The 18,845-nt window shown below is 34.1% G+C and overlaps 2 protein-coding genes across 4 annotated transcripts in view; one reads left to right on the forward strand and one right to left on the reverse strand.

The window, feature by feature from the left end:
- The window catches only part of LOC115213154 (EEF1A lysine methyltransferase 2), a 56,713-nt gene extending 50,728 nt beyond the window's left edge, over positions 1-5,985 (forward strand). For all 3 annotated transcript variants that reach the window (XM_036503847.1, XM_029782089.2, XM_036503848.1), the window contains 3 exons: positions 2,632-2,739; positions 3,895-4,123; positions 5,879-5,985. In XM_036503847.1, the coding sequence (XP_036359740.1) occupies positions 2,632-2,739; positions 3,895-4,123; positions 5,879-5,970 (429 nt within the window). In that variant the 3' untranslated portion in view covers positions 5,971-5,985. The remainder of the gene's footprint in view (positions 1-2,631; positions 2,740-3,894; positions 4,124-5,878) is intronic.
- Positions 5,986-11,283: 5,298 nt separating this feature from the next.
- The window catches only part of LOC115213436 (constitutive coactivator of PPAR-gamma-like protein 1), a 49,465-nt gene continuing 41,903 nt past the window's right edge, over positions 11,284-18,845 (reverse strand). Inside the window, exon 17 of the mRNA XM_029782412.2 lies at positions 11,284-18,440. Within this exon, the coding sequence (XP_029638272.1) occupies positions 18,149-18,440 (292 nt within the window). The 3' untranslated portion in view covers positions 11,284-18,148. The remainder of the gene's footprint in view (positions 18,441-18,845) is intronic.

The raw sequence follows: 18,845 nt of genomic DNA on the forward strand, positions 1-18,845 counted from the left end.
AATCTTGCATGCATGAAGTGGATTCGATCCACCATAGCCAAATTTAAATTAACACTGCTACAGAACATTTCCCACGGTGGAACAATGGTTTTTTTCTCTGACAACAGTTTTACATTTTCCAGATGCCTTTAGCTAGGCTGAAATAATGTTTTCACTACTTGACTCTTTCTAACCTCTTCTATTTCACCAAAAGCTAGCATAGGGATAACAAGACCACTAACTAAATCTATTGTTCTCAATGATATATCTATCCTTCTGGATCTTTATATAAGCAAGCATACCCCAAGCAAAAATCAGTTAGTCACTTGTTGACAACTGAACGAGGCAGCTCGTGATGACTCAATTAGTTAAGGAAAGGACTGCTAGAATATAATAGTCAGCAAGAGAAATGAAAATTCCTGTCAGCAGTTGTGAGACAACACCACAGAATTCTCTATAGCTCTAATTCTGTCCCTTACAATGTCATTCTATCTGTCTCAGCAATTACTACTAAACAATGAAGAGACCTCAAACTTTACTTCGCATGCTTTTGGATTTATCATAACCTGCCTGTTATAATTGGTGACTCTCGACTTCAACTAAAAACTTTATCGTTTTATATATATATATATATATATATATATATATATATATATATCATCATCATCATCATCATCATCGTTTAGCGTCCGTTTTCCATGCTAGCATGGGTTGGACGGGTCAACTGGGGTCTGTGAAGCTGGAAGGCTTCGTCAGGCCCAGTCAGATCTGGCAGTGTTTCTACGGCTGGATGCCCTTCCTAACGCCTTCCTAACTATATATATATAGCTGACTACAGGCAAGTAATGTGACACCATGAAACTTGCCCAACCCATGCCAGCATGAAAATAAAAAATTTTATAGAAAGATGTTGATGATAATGATGATACCTACTTAAACACCTTTGGTATAATGAACCCTAAAAATGTAATGTTAACATAGACTAATTGAAGCAAATGAGCATGGTTCAGTTTACTGGTTAGGACTGTTAGATAATGCATTTGGTTGTGCACTGTACTCTTATGTAAAAAACATCGTGGTTATCTGAACAAAAATAGATATTCTTATTTCACTATTGAGTATTACAATACTATTAAAGGCATTAAATTTTAAAACACTTCCCTTTACTTCTTCTGGAAGCCCCATATATTTGATATGGAGCCTTGCATGCCACAATGAAGGTCACTCTTCTATGAGAGCTGTAACTGAATAAAACCTGATTCTAGGTAGAGGGGATTCTGTAGGCCTGGTAGGCACTTCTAGGGTTAAAAGTACCATAAAACATAACTAGTGTATACAGTAAAGTGGCTAACAAAAAGGCATCCAATGAAAAAAAAAATGCACATAGGCACAGGAGTGGCTGTGTGGTAAGTAGCTTGCTTACCAACCACATGGTTCTGGGTTTAGTCCCACTGCATGGCACCTTGGGTAAGTGTGTTCTGCTATAGCTTTGGGCTGACCAAAGCCTTGTGAGTGGATTTGGTAGACGGAAACTGAAAGAAGCCTGTCGTCTATGTATGTATATATATATATATATATATATATATATATATATATATATATATATATATATATATATATATATATATGTGTGTGTGTGTGTGTATGTATGTGTTTGTCACCCCAACGTCGCTTGACAACTGATGCTGGTGTGTTTATGTCCCCATAACTTGGCCATTCAGCAAAAGAGACTAATAGAATAAGTACAAGGCTTACAAAGAATAAGTTCTGGGGTCAATTTGCTCAACTAAAGGCGGTGCTTGAGCATGGACGCACTCAAATGACTGAAACAAGTAAAAAAATAAGAATATACAAAGATTGGTTATTTTCTCTGTTGTGTTAGATGACAAAAGACAGTGGCAAGAGTGAAATATTATGCTGGAATTGTCCTATCTAACCCATACCAGCAAGCAAACATTGCAAAATGACAATAATGAAAATAGCATCAAAGAGATACATTGCCTTTTAAAATTTTTTTTTAAAGTCTTAAGTAAATATCGACACTTTAAAGGGTGAGGAATGTTCTACTATGAAGAATGGCTCTTGTGTTTGTGATAACGCATTTTGGTCATAGGTGTAGTAGATACATGAGGAAGCTAAACACCTGATTGATAAATATTTGATACTTCGTTGTCATGTATATTTATTCTGTGTTTCCTCAAATACTACAAGAAACTTTGCTTTTTGAAACCTGCCAGCTGCAGTCTTTGATTGGAACCTACCCATTGCACCTTGAAAATTATTTATGATCTTGGTCTGATTCAGGCATGGTCAACCCCCGCCCCCCACTACCCCCCAGCCTTTTTTTATTTTGAGAAGCAAGCTGCATGAGATATGGCTTAACATTAGACATGCCATTCAAAAAGTCCTGTGGACAGTTGTTTGCTCATGACTGGTCTAATTTATCAACTATACAACTTCCACAAAAATAATACATAAAAAAAAGTTAAGGTATTTAAAAAGACCTCCCCAGATTGCTAAAGTAAAATTTCAGCTGTTGGTCTTTGTTGCTATTAATCAAGTTATACAGTGAGAACTAAAAATGATAGCATGTAATTTACTAATGAGAGTGAAAACAAGCTGACCATTTACTCTTTTCATCTTTATTAACAGGCTGAGCAGGGGTTTTCATGTCTCACTGGCTTGGACTATTCTGAAAATGCTGTAAATTTTGCCAAAGCAGTTGCTAAAAACAAAAATATTAACCATATTACTTTTGAGGTAAGAACATTTTTCATGTAAAATTAATGTGGTAGCACTGTCATGTCTTTCTTGTATGTCACTAATTATCAACCGGGTTCAATAATTTTCTTTTAATTAAATTTTATTCAAACTAACACTATTTCTTGGCTACATTATATATGCTATCAGTTGAATGACGAATTACTGTTTCTCACAAATTTAATACAAAAAAAATACAGCTTACAGAATATATTATAAATTCTTAAAATTACAAAAAAACAGAATTACAGGTCTTCATGGCAGTGAATGCAGACAACATTGGAATGTTCTTGGCAAACATGGATATTACAACTCTTACATGTAGTACTGGTTTTCCTGTCTTTTTTTTAGAGTGGGGGGGGGGGCACACAAAGAACATCTTCCTTTTTTCTTTGGTTGAGGAGAATCTCAAATGAGGTTAAAGATCGTCTTCTTTTCTTGTTTGGTTGACAAATGTTAGCAGAACTAGAAGATTGTTTGTCATGTTCTTGTTCAGCATTAACTCCAGCAAGTTCCTTTCCTAACTGAATTAGGCACTGTCTTCTTTTATCCTTGAAACTTTGCAAGTGAAGCTGTTTAGCAACAATGAAAGCATTCACTGCACTTATATCAATCATATTGTAGAATATAACCATAGGCCATCTTTGAGTCATTCTTTTGCAAGTGTATGTCCTTACCATCTTCTCTGGGGTATCTATTCCTCCTTTTGTTTTGTTGTAACATGTAATAACTTCAGGCTTCTTTTCAGCACTTTTTGAATCAATTGAAGGCTGAGAGTGCATTGTACTCATAAGTGTGACAGCATAATTTTTCTTGGGACAATAAGACAGGATCTTAGAATCCTTTTGAAATCCAAATATTGTGCTGTTGATTTCTCTTTCTTTTCCATTTGTGAAAGCACTTGGAAGTTCAACTCTGTTCTTTCTAATTGTTCCAACTAAAGTAGTTTTCTTGCTAAGCAGCTTTCAAGCCAATCTTAGACTTGTAAAAAAAAATTATCACAAGTTGAATTGCAACCAGTATTTGGTTACTAGAAAAAAAAAAATCTATTTAATCTAGGCAGAAATTAATGTGATGCTGTTCATATAAGATTGATAGTTCTTTCTTAACTGTGGCAAATGGCTAAAACATAATTATGTTCTTAAATTTTGACAGGTTGCAGATTTATTGGAAAAGGACTGTAATGCAATTAGCCTTCAAAAGAAATATCAAGTATGCCATGATAAAGGTACATTTGATGCTATTTCTTTGATGCCAGGACAATTTGAGCATTTTAAAAATGCTTATGTTGCAGCAGTAGGACAAATTTTGGTAGACTCAGGCATTTTTATTATAACTTCATGTAACTGGACTGAAAAACAGCTGCTAGAACATTTTAAAGGAGGTATGTATTTATTATGCAATTAGTGATCTTTTCTTTATGTTCATTTCCCCCCAACTTGTTTGAAATACTATTAGTCTATAGATAGTGGTCTGTGGTATGTGTTGTGACCATCTAAACGACTCATATCAGAAGGCTGAAATAATACATATAATGTGTCAGTTGGAAAAGAGAGATGCAACTGAATGGAAGGTTTGGAGAACATTTATTCATATATTTACATGCATCTGAGTGGGTTGCATGTTTGCTGTTAACCATGGTGAGGTAGCTCACGGACAGCGCTATGCTATAACCTGTACAGCAATGCTGTTTATGATGTTGGTGAGAGCCATGATGGAGGTTGCTGTAATGTTGTTGGACATGTGTTGTCTGGTGTCATCGCTGGAACTGGCTGTGTTGTGTGGTCAGTGGTTAAGCCTTAGAAGCTTTGGAACCAAAGACATCAAGACAAGGCGAAGGTGAGTTTTATAAATAATAGTTGGCTGAAAATTGGATTGTGAACAGACTGTCTCATGTAATCTTATTTAAGGACTTCGATTGGTTAAGTTGCATATTGGCACACTAGAGTTAAGAGACAAATTGTGCCAATACCAACCAATCAGTGGTGGACACAATGGGATCCAAAGAGCGCCCAAAAGTTAGCTGTTATCTGTTGCGTTTGAATGTATGTATATATAATAAAAGAGAGAGGAATTTCACTAGAGTGTGCACTACAAGTCTGCTAAAAATTGGAAAACTTATGCAAACAGCTGTTGTAGATGTATGAAAAAGGCAACATACTTATTTTTCTGTCAGATAAACTGAGTCAATTAGAGAGTCATAGCTTAACAATATCATTGGCAGAGTCAGATTTTTTAATTATTAAACCATTATTTTAACCATCCAGTCATTGAGGCTTCACCAGTTGTTTCAGATAAAGGTCTTCCACTACGAAATGTTTTCTCAATTGATGATGAAATGTTTATTACTATAAATTGATGTATTAGTTATTATACCTCATTTCAAGATGGAAAATTGAAATTGAAAATGATGATTGTTCTTTGAATTTGAATATCTTGCTGACTGCATACTAACACAAAAACAAAATAAGTAAGCATCTATTTTTAAAATTTCATACTTTTTTTTATTTTCACATACAAACATATTCTTTTATGTTGCAGCTCTAAGGCTGTGGCCATGTTGGAGCACTGCTAATAATACACACACACTTTTAAAACTGATGTTTCACTCTTTGCATTTGTTCAGGCAACCTGCTTCTTTTTTTATAATCTGCTTTCACATTGTCTGCATATTGGTGGGGCTATATGTGATATTTTCCTGAATGTAGTTTGGTGCATCAGGCTTCAAGCTCAATAAGTACCAGTGCTATGAAGTAGTAAGTAGGCCCGGTAGAAATTCAAATGTTTAATTGGCCTGTATAAAATATATTAAGATTCATGGAAATCACTTTACGGTATCTTGTCTCCTCCCATAGGCATTATGTCTAAAACTACCTTTTCAAATGTGTGCACATACATTTCAGAAAACTTGACTTAAGGATGAATTGAACCTTGTGACCCAAGCTAAAATACACATTGTTGGCTATACTCATCTTTTAGTACGAGGAAAATGAACACAATTAGACTATGTCTCTGGCTTGAGGATAACTTGATATTCTAATGCACTGCTAGAGTTGTGATCCTGTTCTTGGCTAGGAGACCCTGGACATGCTATAGCTGTCCTTCATCCTTTTAACCTATAACATTTTTCTTTTTACAGATTTTCATCTAAAAGAAGTCATTCCATCACCAAGTTTTCAGTTTGGAGGATTATCAGGTTCTAAATACACTACACTAGTTTTAATAAAATAATATCTATAAATTTGTGTTTTCTTTCTTTTTTTTTATATTATTTGGTTGTTTTAATTTTATGGCATTATACTCTCATATCCAGCTTTGTGAATTGAGTAAATTTTAAAAAATTAGTTTCTAGTTTGGAAAATGTGAAAATACATTAAAAACTGAATCATATAGAACATTATTTGTTCTATTTCTAAGTAATAGTTAAATATAAGAATTATTCTCCTGAGAGGCAACCTTATTGCTTGCGAAGTACTTATTTTCTTCACAAGTGGAGACAGTTGCTCAACTTGCTATAAATGGCAGCATAAAAACACTTCCACAAGTCATATCCTAATACCTTAAACCATTCGTTACTGTATTTATTTTGAGATGCTCTGTGTTTCTTTAAATTACTTTAAATATAACAAAGAATTTAGTAAAATAACTTAGTTATCATTCAGCTAGTGTTAGGAACATAAATTGTGATTAAGGTTTGGTGGAAGATTTTAATTCAAAACTTAATGAAAACAAGACATTTGTACTCAGATTAGCTAAAATTCACTCATTCACATGCTACAATTGATTCGTACAAGTTTCTTCTATTTTTACCTCCTTGTTCCCTGAACTAGCTAGTAGCACTTATCTTCCCACTCAAGTGGTTGATATTTCTCTCCTATTGTGTCACTTAGACCTCAATCAATGGAATTGCTACTTTCTGAAATTGCCATTTTCCCCTGGAGATTATGAAAGTTCATAATCTTGTCAGTCTGTAAGAGAATGAGGTAATGAGAACCCCTTCTGACTAATTCATCATCGTTTCAATGCCTACTTTTCTATTGGACAAGCAGAATTTATGTAGTCAGATGCTCTTCCTGATGGCAGCCCTCCTATTTTTGTCATCATCATTTAGCATCTCCTTTCTATGCTGGCATGGATTAGACAGTTTAACTGAAACTGGTAAGCTGTTGAGCTACATCAGGTTTCAATCTTATTTGGCGTAGTTTCTATGGCTGAATGTTCTTCCTAATGCTAACCACTCCAAGAGTGTAATGGGTGCTCTTTATGTGCCAGTTACATGACACCAGCATCAGCCATGACTACAATTTCACTTGGCTTGATGGGTCTTCTCAGGCATGGCATACTGCCAAAGGTCTCGGTCACTTTATTGCCTCTGGGAGGCCCAATGTTCAAAGATCATGCTTCACCACCTTGTCCCATGACTTCCTGGGACTACTCCTTCCACAGAGATCAGCACTTCTTTACACAGCTGTCCTCCTCCACTTGCATCACATGACCATAGTAACACAGTCGTCTCTTGCAAACTGCATCCGATGCCTCTTACACCCAACTTTTCTTTCAAGATGTTTACACTGTTGTACACATAAACTGTCATTGCACATCCAGTGAAGAATACTAGCTTCATTTCTTTCAAGCCTATGCATGTCCTCATCAGTCACAGCCCATGTTTCACTGCCATGTAAGCATGGCTGTTCACACAGGTAGTGAATGCTGAATTATTCAATAATCGTAGGGATTGTAACAAGCAGATAAGTGACAAAGTATTCAATTAAATGGTCTACCCTGAATATGCAAATATTAGATCACATGAACATTTTAGTTAGTATTCTAGGTGTACCACATTGTTATGGTTATTGCCAGTACTGCCTGACTGGCCTGCAAAAAGCACCCACTACACTCTCAGAGTGGTTGGCATTAGGAAGGGCATCCAGCTGTAAAAACTCTGCTAGATCAAGACTGGAGCCTGGTGCAGCCATCTGGTTGCCAGCCCATGTTAGCATGGAAAACGGACGTTAAATAATGATGAGTACAGTCCTAGAATTTAGGACTTACAAAACTTTTATTAGAAAGACAGTATTATTCAAGAAACTTGGCTGTTCAATTGAGTGACTTTATTATGGTTTCCTAACTTGAGCATAGTTTGGAAGTGAAATCCAGAACACAGATTTGGCCTATTTATTCGATTTCCAAAGCTAAAGAATTTCTTACATTTTGAATAAAGTAAACTGCTGCAAAGTTAGAAGGCTGAAGAAGAGAACCACATATAGTTGTTAAATATACTATTGATCAAACAAACCTGAGACCCCACCACTTTTTTTTCTCTCTCAGAAATAGCATATTCAAAACCACATTATCTAATGTGAACCTTTTTAAAGATGGTAGGTGTTATCTGAAGGAAATTTGGTTGCTGCTATTTCAAGCACGCTGAGAAGCTATATAGAGGCTCTGAAACACCTTAGTTGAAAGTTATGGTAGTATTTGGAGCTGTGAGACAACACAATATAACTGATTTAGAGAATTGATACAAACATGAGTTTTCACAGAAAGGGAACAACTTCCAAGATATATTTACCTGGGTTTCATTTGTCTATCATTTCCTTTTGTGTTTGAAGTTCCACTGGTACAAGTTAAAAAACATGTTTGAGTACAGGTTAAACACTATCTTTCTAAATTGTTACGAGTTCTTGAATCAGGCATGAGAACTTTAGTTCAATTTGCCTGAAATTTAGTACATTGTAACTTTTCACTAAGCAGCATTTCAAGTCTATCAATTTAAAATAGTTGATGCACACATACATATATATAGGTGCAGTAGCAGTTGTGCAGTAAGTAGCTTGCTTACCAACCATATGATTCCGAGTTCAGTCCCACTATGCGGCATCTTGGACATGTCTCTACTACTATAAACGTTGGGCCAATCAAATTCTTGTGAGAGGATTTAGTAGACGGATTCTGAAAAAAATCTGTCATATGTATATATATAAGTGCATATATCTTTATATATGTGTGTGTATATATATATATATATATATATATATATATATACATATGAATGTGTGTGTGTGTATATATATATGAATATATGTATATATATATATATATGTGCATGTATATATAAGTATATATATATATGAAGCTAGTATGTTCTGCTGGATGTGTAATGTCAGTGTGCATACATAATGGAGTGTAAGCACCCCCGAGAGAAAAATTGGATTTAAGAAGCATCAGATGTGGTGTGCAAGAGAGACGACTGCGCTGGTATGGTCACGTGTTGCGAATGAATGAGGACAGCTGTGTGAAAAAGTGTCACACCCTAGCAGTTGAGGGAACCTGTGGAAGAGGTAGACCCAGGAAAACCTGGGATGAGGTGATGAAACACGACCATGCAACACTGAGGCTTACCGAGGCATTGACTAGTGACCGGGATTTTGGAGATAGGCTATGGTCTTCTCAAGCAGAGCATATGTCAGTGGGTGTAACCAGCCTACTTATGAAAATACCCCATTCATTGGACAATAAACTTTACTTCCGAAGACCCATGCCCACATGGAAAGCAGACGTTAAACAATTATAGACATATGCACACATATACATATGTATGTATACATGTGTGTATATAGATATGCCAGCATAAACCATGAGTTTCCCATTGTTATATCCATTTTCTTCTCATATATATACATACACATAATATATATATATATATATGTACATAGCTCAGTCATTAGAGCATCATACTCTTATAGATCAATCTTAGAAGGAATCTGAGGTCTGCAGGGTGAAGTCCCTCTGCAGGTGTCTATTATATTCAACCTTACTGCTTGCTACAGCTCATTTGAGCTTTTACAACCAGTTCATATCTGATCATTTGCTTCTGCCAGATAGTAGCATCACTGATGCTACATTCCTGGTACAGCAACTGCAGGAGAAATACCTAACCAGAGATAAACCTCTATAGTTGTCTTTTGTTGACTTTGAGAAAGGCTTTGACAAGGTCCTCCGATCCCTTATCTGGTAGATGCGGAAATTGGGGATTGACGAGTGGTTAATAAGAGCTGTACATGCCTTGAACAGGGATGCCATTAGTAAGGTAAAGGCCAGCAATAAGTATAGCAAAGAATTCCGTGTAGAAGTAGGGCTTCGCGTAATATAACCCCTCTCTGATTCATCATAGTCCTCCAGGCAAGAACGGTACCCCTGGGAGCTCCTCTATGCTGATGACCTTGCTCTCATAATGGAATTACTACCAGAACCAGAGAAGTTTCAGGTGAAGCAAGGTCTTGAATCAAAGGGCCTTAGAGTCAATGTTGCAAAAATCAAAGTCTTAGTAAGTACGAAGGTAAACACATCACAAACCCCTTCAAGTAGATGGCCCTGCTCGATCTGCATAAAAGGTGTAGGTAGAAACTCTGTAAGATGTACCCAGTGTAAGCTATGGACACATAAGTGCAGCAACATCAAAGGAAGGTTAACTGGGAAGATAGCTTTTGTGTGCAGCAGCTGCACAGGGGCAATAAACACTACAGATGCTCAGAAAACTGATTCCATCATATGCCAGGGGAAGAAACTAGTGGTAGTTGATAGCTTCTGCTACCTATGTGATCAAGTGTGTGTGTGTGTGGGGGGGGGGGGATGCTTAGAGAGTGCTACCACTAGAATAAGAATAGCCTGGGCAAAGTTCAGAAAGCTTCTACCCCTACTGGTGACAAAGGGCCTCTTGCTCAGAGTTAAAGGTAGATTGTATGATGCATGTGTGTGTGAACTGCCATGCTTCACAGCAGTGAAACATGGGCTGTGACTGAGGACATGCATAGGCTCAAAAGAAATGAAGCTAGTATTATCCACTGAGTGTAAGCGTCCTGAGAGAAATGTTGGACATAAGACGCATCTGATGTAGTGTGCAAGAGAGATGACTGCGCTGGTGTGGTCATGTGCTACGTACAGATGAGGAGAGCTGTGTGAAGAAGTGTCACTCCCTAACAGTGGAAGGAACCCATGGAAAAGAGAGACCCAGGAAGACAAGGAATTAAGTGGTGAAGAATGACCTTTGAATGTTGACGAAAGACTGAGACCTCTGGAGATATACTGTGATTGAGAAGACCCAGCAAGGAAAGTGAGATTACAGCTGTAGCCTACACCAGTGTCATATAACCAGCCCATTTAAAAAGTACCTTTGAATCGTCAGGTAACACTCCGTGCTTGAGGAAACCTATTGAGTCAAACAACAGCCATTAAACATGAATGGAGTTTGGTTTTTAACTGCTCTTCTCCCCTCTCTATATCTTCATATATATACACACACAAAATTTGCTGCTATCAGCCCAGCAACATATTAGAAACGTGTCCGAATATGAACAAAGAGGCAGGACTTCGCACTCTTTTACTATATACATATATGTGTGTGTTTTCCTGTAACTGGTTGATTTTAAGTTCCTGAATTAAGTGGGTTTTTTTTTTTTTTGGAACTGAAACAAAAAAAATGTACATGTATTCCAAATGCTGTGTTAAATAGAAGACTAAAGAAAAAAAAAACAGAAGGCAAAAAAGATTTCCACAAAACAACATTTATTAAAATAACGACAAACCATACCACTGTGAGCTTTGACCACTGGGTTTAGCCCTCCGCAACGTACAGTGATAAACCATTGAGATTGGTAGAGAGAATAGAGTTGTAGTTATACCTAAGTATACTGTCAGAGCAACAGTTGGGTTTGGGCTTATTTTTCCCTGATTAAAAGTTCTTGAAATGAAAGGGAAGAAGATTGAAGTAGAAGAAAAAAATGAGTTGCCCTTCTCTCCCCTAAAATATATAGTGGCTACATTAGCCAGGGGAATAGTTGAGAGCTGAAATTGAAGCAGCGGGTGCTAGAATATTGTCATAACATGTCTTATATTAAATGATATTTAATACAAGATGCACCAGAGATGTCATCCTCACTTCAGCTCGTGGGCATAGGGCAAGAAAGGGATAGTTTGTTCATACCTTAGAGTAAGATGAAGCTGATTACGATGCACAGTACACACACACTCTCTGTCTATAGATATAACTATTTTTTTTAACATCAATAATTTTGCTGTTTCACTAAAACTAAAAGCAAATATATTTTGTTTTGATAAAATAACACATGCTTGAAGAAAAAATTATATATATATATATGTATATATATGTATGTATGTGTGTGTGTATATAGATATATATACATATATATTGACAAAAAGAGGGGAAGAAAAACAAAAAAGAGAAAATGTATTGCAATGTTAATATTGGTCTGTTTTAGTAAATCATTAGAGTCCCAAGAAAGAGGAAAAGGTTAAGAAACCAACCAAGTGAGTGAACAAAAATTCCAAAGAATAAACGACCATTTATATTTACTTATACAGCTGTGTACACTGCACAGAAGAGAAGAGGAGAAAGCAATTATTTGCCTCAATATAGTTAAGTAATGAAGCCACACTTCAGTTCATGCAAAGCCTAATTAAGAGCATAGACAAATTATGTTAGGGAAGAAGAAAAAGAAAAAAAGTGGCCTTAATGTGTTTTGTTTGTATTTCTGAACAAAAACCATCATAAAACAAGAACTAGCAAATATATTACATATCAAGAAAACTTAATGTAATGGGATTGTTTTGAAAAAGATAAAAAGAGAAAAAAAAGTTGAACATGTGACGCTAAGTCAAACTGAATTGAATTCAATAATATGAAGGGTGAGCTGATCAAATATAAACTTACTTATCTAGAATGGCAATGTTTTAAAGCTAAAAAGCAGTTTTTGAAGCAGCATATAATAGCTGAATGAAAACAGCTTTATTATTGCAATTCTTATACATGATTGGCAATGTCAAAAGGTAATAATCAATAAGAACCTTTTTAAGGAAACAATCCAAGAGATGTATTTGCATATATATTAATAGAAATATCTCAGAGCTAGATTATTTTTAGCCAAAACTTAATGCAAACTTCTAGATTTTACACACTTCTCTTGAATAAATGTCTTTCAATAAAATTAAAATCATGTCCAATTCATCAACTAAATGAGAGTAACATAAAAAATTTCAAATATTTCAGAATTATAAGTAGTGGTGACATCTGAAGTTGGATGTCCACAAAATAACCATATTTAAATGTGTCTATGTTATAGAATAAAAATTGAGGATTGCCACAACCAGCAAATTTAAAATTGTTCTGGAAAGTGACACTAATCATATCCATTTCAGAGAACAAATTAGAGACAGCACAAAAAGCAAATATTGAAACTCAAATATTTAGAGTTTAGGTGTGTACATGTGTGTGTAATATGCAACTACCTATAGCTCACCCTCCCAAATGAAAGCATTGACTCTTTAAATGGCCATTAGAAAACAATATTTTAAAAAATTGGAACAGAAGTTATATTGCCAAGAAATCCAGAATTAGAAATAATAAAAGGGGAGAAAGAAAAACAATATTAGGGAAGAAGTGTGAAATATATATATATAAATATATATATCTGAAATAGTTATATTTTTTAACTTCGATTATAATTCTCTTCAGACATCTCCGATGCCACCTTACAAAAAGGTGTCTAGAGATAAGCATAGTCTTTTAATATAATATTTTTCGAATAATCCATTTTCATCATCATTCTTTGCACTAATTACTCTGGAGTGGAACCCATACATTACATAAAAGTTAAAGAAAAATATATAGGTTGAAAAATTAAAATGAATTTAAGGAAAAAAAATGAAGGACATTCTAACAAAACAAAAACACTACTGCTTCCAACTACAATGTTAAAAGCTTCAGCTTTTTTACCATTATATATCTACATTTGGGATTAACAAAAAGTTAATTTTACTATTAGGCAAGTACAGTACATATTATATAAAGACAAGTAAAATGAAATAAGAGTCAGTTCAATTTAAAAGAATTTAAAAAATGTTTTTTTAAAAAAAACTTAAGACTCACACTAATAATATTTTTTTTTTAAAAGCTACAAAGTTTGTCCAAACTTAATCCAGACCACATAGAAAAAGAAGGAACTGGTTAGCATTATTATTATTATTTGATAGTTTTCATACTTTAGACAATTTAGCAAAAGTTTACATAATGGGAAGGGAGAAAAGAAAAAATAAAGTTGAAATAAAATCAATTCTTGCTACTTCTGATTCAGCATAATTTGCTAATTTGACATTAACTCTTATGAGTGATGTCACTAGACATTAAATTTCATTAGAGTAAGGTTAGGATATTTATTACAATTGAAAATAATAAAGATACTCAGCATGGCATCATAATGCCAGTCCAATGCTTGACCAACAAGATTTGTTGGTAGCAAATTCAATATTTCTCAGTAAAGTTTTATCATCTTTCATTAAAAAAAAAAAAGAAAAAGTTTAAAAAAACTCATAACTTCCTTTTCAATTTGTATTTGGAATCTACATTCTCAAGCCATAATGTTAAGCCAAAATCACTGAATCATGAAAAAGACAGTAACATATGGTGAGGTAAAAGTACACACATGGGTGCATTTTGCAAAGTTTACAGCTTTGATGCTTGAAGTAACCAAGTTAAGTTTAATTTAAGAGTTAGAGACTCAGTCTGCTTCTTGGTTTTGTCAAATCTGTGGGGAAAAGAAAATAAGGACACCATTTTGTAAGGCTCCTTTTAATATTACTAAACTACAGCAGTTATCTTAAGCATTTTCCCTTGCATTCATTTTTTTTTAATGTTAAATATTTTTTGTCATACCTTTTAAAGCTACTGGGACAACAGGATGCATTTTAGAAATTATTTTTTCCCCTGTTTACAAACCAAAAATGTTTTTTCTAAAAAGGTCACTAGTCGATCCAATATATATATTTTTTTTCACATGACAGCAAAATAAAGTTTGAGAACTGAACCTCACAAAAACGTTCTTCAATTTTTTTTTCTTTCCTATTGAGGCCATGAATTTTTCAGTTACTTTATGTTGCATCAAGAAACTGGTACCTTAAGTATCCAATAATTCAGCATTTAAGACAATAGAATTTAAGATGCTTGATCATAAAAAGGTGAGAAAAGTTCATCCAATGGTATGTTTTACAAACATATCATAATTATGTAAAATGGCTTATTTACCTTAAATTGATATAGTTTCATCAAATGTCAGTCACTAAATTCTATTGGGAAGCTGATTTGTCAATCTGGTATAGGAAACTGAATTGCACTTGTTTTTTTTTGGTGCAAATCAAGATAAAGAATGATTGCTTATTTGAAGCAAGTGTGTTTATTGTCATTTGTTTTAATGTTATATTAGTCTAGTCAGCATCTGATGCAGTATGAACTGTGAATTATAAAAGTTTATGGAATATGATTTTGCAGCCATCGATTGGCTGGTCACAAGTTGGTGCATAGTTAGGCTAATAAATCAGTTTTGTTTTGTAGGAACAGATATAAGTCTATATTTCCTCCCTACCAAGTAGTGCTAACGAGACTTGACAGACAAACCTGAATATATCAATTAGAACTGAAATCATTAAGCACTTTGTCCCAGCTGTCTGATTTTAAAAATGTAAAGTAAAGCAACTCACAAAGACAAATATTTAGTTTAGTAGATAGAAGTGGAAATAGGACAATAATGAAATTATAGAAGAAATTAAAAGAATTAAAATAACAAACAAAAAAATCAAATCATATCATATAATGAACACAAAATAAAAGGCATTATGTGCATCCTGTTAAGTCCAACATTATATGTTGTAGATACATGAAGACAGAGTGAGAAATTAAGAATAATAAAAAAAATAAGATGTCATGGTAGCTAACTAGACCTACACATGATTTTAAGATAAATCTAGTTAAAACTGGATACAAAGTAACTTGCCATGAAAACTCACTTATTTTTTGCAATCAGGAATAATTCAATATGATCTAAAGAGCATCAGGTTTAGTTGGGATAAAAAATAAAAAGGAAAGAGCACAATATATTCAGTGATTGTGTTTTCTGATTTGTTCTGTTTTTTTGAAACCAAGCGTCCATAGACCAGGCCCACGTCTGGTAAGGGCACCTTTCAAGTTTCCCATCTAATGACTTAATCCATAGTAACATTAGGATTACGTTAGAAACTCAAATAAGTCTTTTGTTTAAGAGAACATCTGCGGTTGGAGGTGAATTCTGTTATTGGTATAATGTTTATCATTTAAAACAGATTTTTCAAAAGAGAGAGAGCAAGTGGGGCTGGAAAAAAAAAAAAAGTTTTCTTTTTCAGTAATACTTTCAGGTGCCTGAAAAGTTGGTTAATTATTTCAAGAGGCAGTACTTGCTTAATAACTATTGACTGCCCTCGCAGCGGAAGCTCGCAGTGATAGCCAAGTCTCATTATCACCACTCGATCATGGCTGCTGTTGTCGTAGTCGTAGTACTAATAGTAGTAGCACAGCCCATCTTGCATATCGTAGTCACTGACACAGGCATCATCATTCTTTGTTAAATGAGCCTCTGCCAGCACAAGGGGAAAAAAAAAGCCAAAAAAAAAAAAAAGAAAAAGGAAATTTGTCATTGTACAAAAACAAATATGAAATGTACAAAAATAATACATTTCTCTGTATAAAATGCAGTCAAAAATAAATCAACTTCAGCCGTACTTACACAGGCTTAATTCCCTGCACAGCATGGTTCCTGTCACAACAGTAAGCATACAGATGTTTAAATAACAAGATGAAGTGGGGACACACTGTTTTGAAACAGAGCTAAAACACTGAGCTAATGTTCAACCAGCAAACATTTTTTTTTTTGGAAGAGTTAGAGTATGCAGTATGAGAGAGAAAAGGAAGAGTGAACTTTAGCTGATTGTTTTGGCTCCATAAATGGAACATGAACAAATTTTGGCTTTCTAATGAATCAGTCAGATAGTCCAATGAACGAAAACTCCAAATAGCAACATATTGAGTTACCAAGGATTCCAATGTATGATACAGTATATCTTCACAAATAAGTGCAGATGCCAACTGGATAGTCATGCATGCACAAAAAGCACTGACCAGCTAATCTAATCCAGTCCAACTTTTTTATGCACTAAATATCAAAACATTTTTCAAATATTATCCAAACAAAATAATGGCTTTTTAATTTTTTTTTTTTGCATTCTCCTCTCATCTGATCAGTTTAGATTAAGCTCTCAGAATAATTATGATCTGAAGAATATACTTTTAGGCATAAAATATTTGTAAATGAATGAGTTTTTGTTACAAATGGACTATAAACAGGTGTCTGGTAAAACATGAAAAGAAAAAAAGAAAAAAGAAAAAAAAGCATTAGAGAATAAGGTTTAGGCTCAGCTAGAATAAATCAGTAAATTACAACTAAATAAACATGTAATTAACAAAGATACTGCAATTGCAATTCAGTCTTGATAAAATTATCTAACAATAATTGGATTATCTTTTCAAGCAACAAATATTACAATAAGCCATCTGATACAGATAGCACTTACATTGCAACATTGAAGCGAAGATTGTCTTTCATCTGGTGCATTATGGACAAGTTAAACACGTTAGAGCAAACTTTACCTTTTATAACTCAACTCACACAGCAATTGACTTAACAATCGTTAAGTTTACAATACTTGGTGCTATCCAATGAAGAGTTGTTCACACTATATAGTACCCTAAGACTAAAATACTTAAAATGTCATCTTGTAAATAAGCTAGCAATTACTATGTACTTTATAAATGAACTATTTTAAAATTTAAATATATGACTGTGAAATCGAGGAAATATCCAGAAGAGTGATTGAAAAGTACCCATTTTCATTGAATGCTATTTATGTGTAGAGCAAGTGTTGATATAATGAATTTTGAAAATTCAAGGAAACAAACTAGAAAATCTGCTTCATGTAAGACATATAAAACAACCTGCATAAATTCATAGAGTGATTAATTTTAACATACTGAGTCATGCTAGTATTATTGCTATTAAGATCTTTTTAAAAATCATTCAATACAAGTTTTTATCAAGAACAGAACGAAAAAAGAAAAAAAAAAAGCAATTGCAAATATCAAAAAATCTCAAAGTAATGTTATTTTAGTGGTGATGATTGCAAATTTTTAAAATGTGTACACACATCCACTCATGTATACACACATGCATACACACACACACCTATACACACATAAAAAAAAATGATGCTAATTACTAATGAGTAACAAAATTTACTAAAAAATGTTTTGTTCAGCCAATTAATGAATGAGAAACAAAAAAAAGAGCAAACCAAAAAGCTAAAATAATTTAAATGAATAAATAATTTTTTCTTTTCATGTTTTACCAATAATGATTTGAGTAAAATATATATGTATATATATAAAAAATGGACAAACACAATGGAATGATGTGGACACCGGACATTTCTGCTGTCACAGGAACCAGGGTTAAAACAGGCTTGAGTTGGAAAGCTAAGCCTTTGACATGACTATAGTCTCCGTTGAAGAGGGGCCATTATTAGTTTGTTCCTTTTTGGTTGAGACAGAGTTGGTTTCATTGGAGTCATGGTTGCTGTTGTTGTTGTTATTATTGGTGCTGTTGTTGTTATTATTGTTGTTGTTGACGACACCACCAGCTTTTCTGTCTTTGTTGCTTATTGCACTATTTGAATTGACCTTCTCATCAGCATTAGCATATTTACCAGTTTTATCACTTTCAGAGTTGGATAAAAATTGAGACATATTTACTACAGAAGAGCCAGTCCTGGTATAATAGAAAATACAAGAATTAGAACAGAACAAAAATCGATACAAACACAACCACACACATATATATATACATACATATATAAAGTTTTAAGAATCTCATTATTTGGTTTGAGCTTCCCAGGTCTACATCACACTTTCTCTTGTGTTTCTTTGATTATCCTAATTTACATTTTGTCACTCCAACTGGTTTTCATACAATTCTTTCATATTTGCTTAAACAATTATCTAGCGTCCACTGCATGCAATATATCTATCTTCTAGCTAATTTCCTCATGTTCCTTGAATTTTTTCAAATTTATATAACACAGTTGCAAGATCTAAGTTTCAATGAATCTAAAATTACAAGTATCATCATCATCATCGTTTAGTGTCCGCTTTCCATGCTAGCATGGGTTGGACG

Source organism: Octopus sinensis, linkage group LG6 (assembly GCF_006345805.1).
Source record: "Octopus sinensis linkage group LG6, ASM634580v1, whole genome shotgun sequence".
Lineage (NCBI taxonomy): Eukaryota > Metazoa > Mollusca > Cephalopoda > Octopoda > Octopodidae > Octopus > Octopus sinensis.